The 11390-nt window shown below is 29.0% G+C and overlaps 1 protein-coding gene across 2 annotated transcripts in view; it reads right to left on the bottom strand.

Moving 5' to 3' along the window:
* LOC111640404 (phosphatidylinositide phosphatase SAC1-A-like) overlaps positions 1-10910 on the bottom strand; it is a 21378-nt gene extending 10468 nt beyond the window's left edge. For both annotated transcript variants that reach the window (XM_023386414.1, XM_023386413.1), the window contains exons 1-10: positions 10779-10910; positions 10495-10644; positions 10349-10408; positions 10249-10282; positions 8419-8606; positions 6568-6654; positions 3431-3499; positions 2051-2130; positions 1153-1251; positions 898-1036 (exon numbers count right to left, since the gene is read on the bottom strand). In XM_023386414.1, coding sequence (XP_023242182.1) covers positions 898-1036; positions 1153-1251; positions 2051-2130; positions 3431-3499; positions 6568-6654; positions 8419-8606; positions 10249-10282; positions 10349-10408; positions 10495-10617 — 879 coding nt within the window. In that variant the 5' untranslated portion in view covers positions 10618-10644; positions 10779-10910. The remainder of the gene's footprint in view (positions 1-897; positions 1037-1152; positions 1252-2050; positions 2131-3430; positions 3500-6567; positions 6655-8418; positions 8607-10248; positions 10283-10348; positions 10409-10494; positions 10645-10778) is intronic.
* Between the last annotated feature and the right edge of the window lie 480 nt (positions 10911-11390).

Raw genomic sequence — 11390 nt, forward strand, 5'->3', positions numbered from 1 at the left:
TACCATAGGTTTCTATGGGAATTTCATTAATTCATTCTGGAGACCCCCCAAAAAATAAAAAATATATACTTTCTTACTATGTTTATTCACATGTAATAATAAAAATACATATATACACAGTCTTGCATTTTTATTAGTCATGTTTTTTCCGTTTGTGGGGGTTAAAGAATCTGTCCAATGACGATTGCTTTTCTGTCTTCTTCATGATTTTTCAGAAGTAATTAATAGCATTATAATTTTAGAGATCTCTAGGCCTATTAACCTCAACCTGGTTTGGATGCCATTTTAAGACCGTTGTTCTGACATCCTCCCACTTCTTCAAAAGATCTTTAATAGCAGATATCGACATAAATCCGCATTTTCTGAAGAAAACATAAAAGAATTGTTTCTGTCAGAAATAAAAAAAGGCTGGAATTACAAGGGAGAGTTTCAAACTTTGAGGGAATATTATCCGATCAGTATATACTGGGTAGAATGTCGATGTCGACGTCTCCCGCACTCTGAAACGTTTTGAATTGTTGCCTGAAGACAAAGGAAGACCAATTGGTATTCGTTATTTATGTCACTTCTTCTTGTGTTTGTTCAGTGAAGTGTTCGTTATCCGAACATGTGTTCATTGTCCGATCATAAAAATCTTTCTCAAAAGTGTTCGTTATCCAATCTGTTCATTAACCGATCTGTTCATCAACCGATCACCCACTGTATAATTATATTAAATTTTGAGTAGTCTGTCCTGAAACCCCATATCTGTAAGAAATATTATAATATTAGTCCATATCAATGCTTGTCTCTTGAAATAGAGATGTTTGACAAGGCAAGCATTAATATGGACCAATACTGCTTCTTACAGAAATAATTTTATTAAACTTTCTAATTAGGATCTAATAAACTTCTTGCCTTTAACTGACTCTGTAAACTTCTTTTGGCTAACATACTCTGTACCACATTTGTGCGATCGAGACAGTCGATACAATTTGTACGAAAAACACCTTCCTGTTGTTGTAATAGAGTACCGTCTCTAAATATAAGAATATATCTAAAAAGAAAACTTATGTTAAGATATATTTATGTATGTAAATTAAATTAAAATATTTTTTTTTATATTGGAAAATTTTTTTAGTATTTGGTTAGAATTATAACAAAAGAACATACCCCATTTCATTTTGATCTTGGTTAATTCTTTCCATTAACAATGAAAGCCTTTCCCACCTCATGTGACCACATTCTTTATGAAAGTCAAAAGACACATACCTGCAATTGTAAACATTTTACAAATATTCTCAACCATTAAAATTTTACAAATATTCCAACTTGATTGAAACTATAAATTAGTACTGAAGAGAACTACTGAAAAAAAATTTATTGGTTTTAAGAGACAATAATCATATTCTATTTTATAATCTAATTTCAGATAAATACAGGGCTACTGTTATATATTTATAAAATCCTGATGAATGGTAACAATATAGAACAGTGGTTTACAACTGGTGTAACCTGGACTTATAAGAGTTCATAAGTTCAGGATACACCATTAAATTTCAAAGAATCATTTAAAAGTAATATTTTTTAAACTATTATTTGTTTATTTTATATATAAAATACTGCAAATCTTCTATCTCACATTTTCTTTATCTCAGGGGTTTCCAATCTTTTTCTTGCATTAATCCCCACATAGCAAATATTCTTTTCACTCGACTTCCTTACAATTTTTTTTGTTATTTCCCAACATTTTGCATAATATATCAAGTAAATTATTTAATCAGTTAATGAATTTTTCACATGATTGTTATTATTCTTACTTAAAAATTATCTGAAATTCTCAAAAAAGTATAAGTATTTGATTTTTCCATTGACCCCTTGAGTTGCATCAACTCCTTTAAAAATTAACCCCTCAGGGGATCTATGTTGATCCCAGTGGGAATCCCTCATTTATATTCATAAAAACATCTTTGATACAATACTATACAATCAAAAATTGTGCGTACCATGACTTGAAAATTGAGAATCAATAATGTAGAAATAAAAATAAATAAAATTTATTTTAAAATACCTGACTTGAGGATTATTGTATTCTCTCACGGCATTTGCAAAATTTGTTTCTAAAATTTCTTCAATTCCTTTATGATCAATCTGCAAATATTTAAAATCAAAATTTTATATCTAAGCTTGATATCTTATAACAAAAATAAGTATTTTATTTTATACCTTTTCATTTATTTATCTTAACAGAACTATTTGACTATTGATATCGAATGTTAGAATATACAGCAGAACTCCGATTATTCAAATCAATATGTTCAGCAAGTGATTTGGATAATCAAAAATTACAGATTAGTGGCACAATACTGTACATGTACTGTATTTACTTACTCATCAATATGTGAGTAGCATAACACTGATCGTTTGGATCAGTGTTATGCTACTCACATATTGATGTCACTGATCATGTAGTTGCACAATGTAGGAGAATTGCAATAGTGATGTTGGTGGGAGAGAGAAAGGACATATGATGTTTCAGAAAATTGGTCATTCAGTTAATTGGCATTTGGATAATTGGAATTCTACTGTAATTAAGATTCGTATAAATAACATTTACTTGTCGATTATCATAAAGTATTTTGTTGTTAAAAATCAATTTACTGATTGTAATTTTGGTATTTGATTTTGGTGTGGTTTTACAATGATGCAATATTTTATCAAATATTCTAAAATTCTTTCTTAATTTGTTTTAAACTATATTATGATGTTCTACAGTTATACAAAGTATAAAATAGCCACCATTTTGTTAAAGTGTAAGAACTTAAATAGATCATGCAGAAACACAGTCAACAACAGTCCCACTAACTCTTAAGCTTGACTGATTAAACTTAAAAGTTAAAAACTTTTAATTATAAGAATTCAATAACAGATTATAAATTATAAACACACAACCAATATTTGCTTCATTTATTATTTGAAAAGTTGTTGTTGCTGCACTATTGTTTCAGAATTATATTCTCCACATCGTTTGTTGACTTGATTTATTTTACAACACATTTTACATCATTTATAAGTATCGTATGCTCTTACCAATCCAAACCTCCGCTAATCTAACTACCTGATCTGTACCAATTTGTTTCCTAATTTAAATGCTCCAACCAAAAACAAAAAGAAGAAGTCATAGATTTATTTTAAAAACTTGACATATTTCTGAAAATCATATGTACTAAATATAGTATAAAAATTTTTTAAAATACATTTTTGTTTTCTTCTTTAAATAAAACTTGTATTTTAATACTTTTTTTTAAAATAATACTCCATTGGTAAGTGACCCACTAAAATCTGGAAATCCCTTAAGAGTTTGAAGTCTATCAATTAAACTATTAATTTAAGGTGACATCTAATTTGTCTGTATAGAAATCATAAATGGTCAACATAAAAAAATACTTACCAAGTTAATAATTATTTGTTTATTATAAGTTAACAATTGACTATCGAAATGTCTGTGATAACCATCAACCTGAAATAGAAAAATAATTGCCTTTTTATGAAGAATCACTTTAATACTTTAAAAATTAGATTAATCATATAATTAAGTACTTATTAAGAATTGTTCTAAAATTACAAAAGTTGCTTGGTATAATTAAATTAATTAAAATATCTACAAACATGAGGTAGATAATAGTAAGGGCTTATCACACTAATGATAACGGGCACAAATGCTCAGGAATCAAAGTAAAAACATTTAATAAAAACAAGAAAAGGGTGTACAATAAAAATGACTATAAGTATGGAAACAAAAAACCCAAAATGCATTTTGAATTATTTTCTAATAGAAAATAGTCCCTCATCAGTTGGTGAGGGACTGGTGAGGAACTGATGAGAGTGACTGATGAGGGTGACTGATGATGACCAACTGATGAGGGACCAACATTTTTGTTTTTATTAAATGTTTTTACTTTGATTCCTGAGCCATTATCATTGGTGTGATAAGTCCTTACTATTATCTACCTCATGTTTGTAGATATTTTAATTAATTTAATTATTCTAATTTGTTTGAAAAGATAACTTAAATGTCACAATGCTCTGAATATTAATTGATAATTTTTCCCAGTTTTAAAGAAATGAAGGCAGAACTTTTATTTAAATCTAATTAAAGTTTTATTTGATTCAGCTAATCATCTGTGGTATATGGTGTATAGAGCTAAAGTAACCTGAAAATTTGTTGTGCTGATTGTTTAGTAATAAAATTAAATTACTATTAAATGCCAGTCAAGTTGTGACTTGTGCTGCACCCACAAACTATGTGCAGAAAATTAAGTGTTTGGCATGATTGTAAATAATTGGTTAATCGAATGTTCAAAAACAATCAATTAAACTAAACTGATTACAGTCGACCCCCATAACACAATAGATACATTCCTGTTTTTATGAATCCAGCTTCTAAGAGTCCAGCAAATCACAGCCCAGCACATATGCAGTTTACTGACTACAGTTGTTTCAAAGGTTTCTTCCATAAAATTAATCGATTCTTGACTAATTCGACTCAACATTTCCAAAATACATATAATTTTTTGGGAATAATCCATATAAACTATGCTATAAACAAAAACTTGTAGGATTACTTACCAAGTGTGCATCGTTTGACTACGCAATTGCTTAAGCTTGTTTTCGTCACGGAGATTGTCATCGAACGGCGCTCGCGTGCTTCCTGATAAATTATTTTTTTTGTGAAAAATTCACTGAACTTTGGAGACATCATTACTATAAATATAATTTTTATGGATGTTAAATAATAAATGGTTGTTGGTAGGTCCGCTGCTCGTTTAAACTCAACGGTTTGTGCAGTCCTGTCGCGACACGAGTCGGCGATGATGTTTTACTGAATTATACGAGTTTTTTTTAGCATGTTTGTACGAATACTGTCGCAATTTTTTTTCCGTGATATAGGAATCTGAACTATAGGAACCCATGTTATAGGGGGAGTCGACTGTATTTTTTATCATATTCAACAGAATCAGTCAGTTTTGGAATTTTATTTTGGTTAATTTTTTTTACTTTACTCTTAGGAATCTACCAATCAAGCAATCATCAAATAATTGAGGAAGACTGCAAAATTTATTCTATTTAAAATGTAAATTTTTATTGTAATTATAAATTTCAATATGTTTATGTTTTACACTTTATAAAATATGCTTCAGACAGTTATAAAAATATAAGATAATAAAAATGAAAAACAAAGTTTGTTTTATTTTCAATAGTCATAAAACTGCAATTACACTTTCTGGAATACATGTGAAGTGTGCAAAAGAAGCTTACTTCCCCCAGCATGAAGTATATACTGGGCATCATATTATCCAGTGCAAAGGACATTGTCTCAATTTTGCTATATAATTTATATTATATAGCAAAATTGTTTGCTATATAATTGCTTATTGCTTCTTTCTGTTTATTGACATCAACAGAAAGAAGCAATAAGTTACAATTTTTTGCACTTATAATATAGGAATCCAATGCATATATTTCATTTCATAAAACAACTGAGTACAGTTTTCTGATCGACTAGGTACAATTTGAATGTTATATTTAAAAATTACTAAGCAATCGATCAAAAATTAATTTATGTAGATTGATTCTGAGATATTTGTAGATACAAATCTAAAAAATTTTATATCTAACTATATCAAAGTAATTTTGAAAAGAAACAAAAATGTAATTGAGCAAACTAATTTTCATAATCACATAGATAAAAAATCCATATATTCTTGTAAAAGTTAGAACAGTAGAATAACAAAAGATTGTTGATGACAACACAATTATAAAGGGCTTTAATGTTGTGTTACCAACAATTCAAACAGAACACAGGCTGAAGACCACAACGAAAATGAAAGTTCTGATAAAGATAAAAGTGATAAAGTATTATTTTGATGATTTTTTAATACAAATCGCTAATCTTTTGTATGCAAATAAAATTAATAATAAAAGGTCAACTTATGTTCAAGTACTGATCTTTTTCAAAAATTAAAGATTCCAGAATTGGGAAGTCAACTTATATTTTGGGCCAATACAGAATAAGTAAAATTTAAACTTCACTATAAATTTGAAATGTTTTTTAAAATTAACTTTTACTTTTCTTTATTATTTAAAAAAAAATTAAAATAAATAAGTAATACTTTCAACTATATAAAACTCAAGATATTATGTTCAATCTTAGTTAAGCAATTGACTGATGACATTTTACTGTAATTTTATTGTTAGCAATGAATGAAATTAATTCATTTTTCATATACTTAGAATCACTTTCTGACTTCAATCATTTATCATGCCAGAATTTTTTACAAGGACCAAACACAAATTTTTATGAGAAATTTTGTATTCAAAGACACAATATACTCAGTCTACTTTCTTAATTATTTATTTTATTGAATATCTTAAATGTAAGAGCTACATTTTATTTTTTTAATATATTATTTATCATCCAATTTTGACATTGTAATTTATAAAAATCAATTATTTTGATATAAAGCTTTATATACTATGTATATATTGAGTTTTTCAATATAAATAAAATGTTTTATAGAAACTTACCTGATTGTTAGTAGTACTTAATGTTGGTTTTGGCTTGTACCTAAGATCTGGAAGTTGACTCCAAAACAATGGAATAGAACCTCTTGTCTAAAAAATTAATAATAAAAAAAATATAAACAATCTTCTTTTAAGCATATACACTATGTTATATTATTAACGCATGTTTCATATTATATATAATTTGTTCAATTCATTAACTAATCCATGGCTAAGCCTACAATCCATCTTGGAGGAAGGGGTTGGCCTAACATAACTAAATCAAACCACTAATGAAAATTTCTGGAAATTCAATCTAGATTATAGACTGGTCTGTACTACTATAGTTTTTTTTTTTTAACTCTCTCTGCCCTGTGGGCACTAAGAGGACCTCTTTTTGCAAGCCCATTATGGGTTCGGCCAGGCCCACAATGGGGCTGCCGGGTGGTGAGGGACATGGCCCGACATATCCCAATGAACCACCCCCGCGAAAAATTCCTGGGGATTTTTCGACCCGTTCAGATTCGAACCCGGGTACCCCAGAGTGGTAGGTTGCCACCTTGGCCACTTACTACTATAGTTATTTAAAGTATCAATGTTTCGTTATTAATTTATCAATAAGCAACATTTTTACTCCAGATTCAAACTCATTAATTGAATATCAAAATTATATTTAAATTTAATATATAACATTAAGTTATATATTAAATTTAATAATTTAATAATTTAATATATAACATTAAGTTATATATTAAATTAGGCAATAAATAATGAAAATATTTTTGTGAAATCCACAAATTTAACGCAGTTGTCGGAAAAAAAACAAATGTAAACAACTCCAATAGAAAAAATGCTCCTGGTGAGAATTATATCTGAGGTCACCGTTTGTTATAACAATTAGGTGGGAAAGTCGACACATAGGTGTCAAGAATGCACTGTTATTGTCAACATTTGACGATCATGTGACTCCTTTCCCACGACAACTGAATAAAAGCTCAAGCCCCTGGAAGCTCAGCACGCGTCTGCACACGGAAATTATTTCTGTACTTCTGCCAGTCAATGTCCATGCAAAGGAATTGGATCCCGTCGGAGAAGACACAGAGATTCGTCGCCATATCAACTCTCCATTACAACGAGAGGTATTAGAGAAGTTGTGGCCAACGTTTTCATCGCGAAAACGTGTACGTCGGACATTCAGTGCCGTCTTCCTGTAAGCCTAGAAGTTTGACAATGGCATTTGATATGTCAAGCATGATTCCACTAACGTTCCAAACGCCATTTTCCTATAAGCCTAGAAGTTTGAAAATGGCGTTTGGAACGTTAGTAGAATCATGCTCGAATCATGCTCGACACATCAAATGCCATTGTCAAACTTCTAGACTTACAGGAAGACGGTGCTGAATGTCCGACCTACATGTTTTCGCAATGAAAACGTTGCCCACAATCTCTCTATTTAGGGGATATTTTTGAACTTGTAAAATCACTCTCTCTCACCTTAAAGTTAGGTCAGCGAAATAGTTACGAGATTAGTCACCCATTTTATGTAAATAGTATAGCATATACGATAACCGCATTACAATAACCTTAGTATTATTTTCGCCTCCTGTAACTTAGATTTAGTACTTCAATAAATGTATTGTTTATTTGTTAAACCTGTCTCCTATCTTTGAAAGGACGCCTGCCGGCTTACCGATGCACTCCCCACTCACTTTTTGCCCTCCTAGCCATCCATCGACTCTGAGACCGGGTTTTACCAGCCTGTGCAGGAGGGATTAACCCCTAGCCCTCTGCTTGTCACACATTTTATTTTATAATATCCATTAGTTATATTAGTTGAATTTTATGTAAAATTGTATTTACTACAAAAATAATTACCTGTACAAATGAACTTTTGCAACCATCGTATTCTACAATCTGTTCCGTTTCAATGTAATTAGCCACGTGTCCTTCTGTATCAACGCCTCGCATAAATAAACGTGTTCCTGCACGATAGCAACTTCTCCTTGATATTAATATCCATGAAAAAGAATGTTGGTTAATAATACATTGCTTTATACATATAACTATAATACAGTTAAGGAAAATTATCTTCGTCAAAAACAAACAAAATTTGATTATTTACAAAGAAAATTATGTAAAGTTTAGCATTAAACAAATCTTTCTATTATTACTGTTCTAAGAACCTTAAAAGTCTTTAAAATTATATCTTTAAAAAAATCATTATTTTTGAAAATGAATGGTACTTATGATTTTGTAGAAACACCTTAAATCAATATTCATTTTGTAATGAATTAGAAATATTTAGTGTCTATTATCTATATACAACAGATAATATTTGATTAAGTATATATTGCAGAAATAAGACAGGAGCAGATGAAGGTGTTACATTGCAAAATCCTATTGTCCTGCATGGATGAAGGTGTAATGTAACCATTTCTCACCTACCAGAATCAAAGATCTCAGAAATTAAATGATACTGAAATAATCTGTGATATATTATTTTGTGAATATATTCAGTGCTCTTTTTCTAAAAAAAATACTACTGGTATACATGTATGTGACTGAAAATATAGAGTTGTTTTACTGAGCAATGCTGGTGAAGTACATAGTCCCAGCTATTGATACTTTTTATGATACCTGTCCATATGATATACCGGCACATTCCAGCTGAAAAATTGCTAGTTAAAAGTTCAGTGTCTTTAAACAAAACAAATTCAATAAACTTAAATGAAGAGACAAACAGCTTATACCCCCAAATATATATTTACACAGAAATTATTTTATAAAAACTTGAACAATAATTTACACAAAGTCCTTCATTCCTTCATATTTTCATTTATCCATTATATGCTGTCAATTTATCACCTAAAAAGTATTTCTTGCTCCTCAAAAACCCAAATCAAAGCAGAGAAGAAGATATTTGAACATGTAGATGAATGAACAATGAGAATGTAGTAATTTAATAAATATAATAAACATAAAACAAGAAAGAAATTTCAAATGTTTATACAGATGGATGTCTTGTTAATATGTAAATACCAATATTATCCTGTAATAAGTAAAAAAATAAAATTATCACTTTGTGATTTTAAAAGTAGAAGTCTCTAATTGTGAGCTCTAAATTTCTTGTAAGAATTTTATATGCTTACAATTGGAAACTAAATAAAGTTTTAATGAAATTGAAACTATTTATATATTATATTACCGTATTTACTTGAATCTAATGTGCACTCAGATTTTTTTAAACCTCGAAAACAAAAAAGTAAAACATTAAAATTGTCAGAAAAAATCTGTTTTCTGACAATTTTAATGTACTACTGCACTGAACACACAAAAGTTGTTTGTGCAATCTTGTGAAAAACAATATGTCAAAGCTAAAATAAAATATAGAACCACAACTGATGAAATCGAAACTAGAAAAAGCCAAACAACACACACGATATGTCAAGAGGAGAAAACTCTAAGGAATGATAGGGTAATATAAAGTGGTAAAAGGAATTTTTGAGTTTCCATCTAAATCTAGTGCATTGTAACTTGAGAAGCAAGTCTGACAAAAGGAATGCATGTTAGACAGAAAAATACAATATATCAATTGGGTCTCAAACACTTCTAATGGATTTAGAATAACTTGTTGAAAATTTTATTTATCTGAAAACTTTATTTAAAAATCCATAAATAAATTTCAAAATTTTTAAATAAGGATACAGCCATGAATTACCGGCAGCCAGTATCGATGTAACTGTCAAAAAATTCTGAGATTAAAAAAATAGTTTTAAAAATCAACCAAATGAATTAGAATACTTACCTCTTGCTGTGCTAAAAGGTCCCTCATTAGATAATGATTCCAAATAAATCTTTGATCCCCCTAAAAAAATCATTAATAGATCTTTACTCTAAGATTTTGTCTTTTATATCAAATTTAATTGTAAGGAATAAAGCCAAAATAATTACTCTTTCAAACAATGGCATTTGAAGAAAATCCGGACTAGTGTTGTATAATCGTTGAACTGTGTGACTCAAATCATAAGATGTGGAAAAATAAAAGTATGGAGTCCGAAGAAAAGATTGTATCATCGATAGGTACTGTTTGTCATATTGATTCTGAAAATAATTAAGAAAAATTAAATTGTGTACAACAGCTGTTACAATGCAGTCAACCTCTTAGTGAATATTTTTATATTACAAAGTGTAATTTTTTAATTTAAATAAAATCTTTAGTTTTTAACTTTACAGACCTGATCTTCAGTGAGATGCAATGAAGCTCGTGCATATGCATGTGTTTCAGTATCTTCTACTCTCCATATTGATTGACCATTAATCTCACCTACTTTTGATTTTTTTGTAATTAATACAAGATGTGGACCTGGAAATATCAAAATTCTATTAAGAATTAATTAAAAAAAAAAAAAAAACTTTTTGGTCAAGAGTGATCTGCAAATTATAATATCTAAAAAATTCCTATGGCATCAGATACNAAGCAATTCTATATATATATATATATAAATTTTTGCTGTTTATATTTTTTATTACATTAACCACAGAATTTTTAAATATTAATATCTTGTTTACTTTATTACTAGCTCATTGTGTCATTTAACATTTCTTCAGATTTTTAATTATTTTTATAACCTAATTTAAAGTTAGATCATATTAAAATATTTAAACAGATTAAGTCTTCTTAAAATTAATTTGAATGCTTGTGCCTTTTCTCTCTCTCTCTTTTTTTTTGGGTGAGTGTCCTTTTTGTACCCATCACCTGATGCTCTGTTCCAAGCACTTTCAATCCCAGATTCAGCTTCTCTATCAATGAACTTAGGTATTTAACAATCATCCATCCATCTTAAGAA

This window comes from Centruroides sculpturatus, unplaced genomic scaffold (genome assembly GCF_000671375.1).
Source record: "Centruroides sculpturatus isolate CEXI.00-Female unplaced genomic scaffold, Cexi_2.0 scaffold1429, whole genome shotgun sequence".
In the NCBI taxonomy this organism is placed as follows: domain Eukaryota; kingdom Metazoa; phylum Arthropoda; class Arachnida; order Scorpiones; family Buthidae; genus Centruroides; species Centruroides sculpturatus.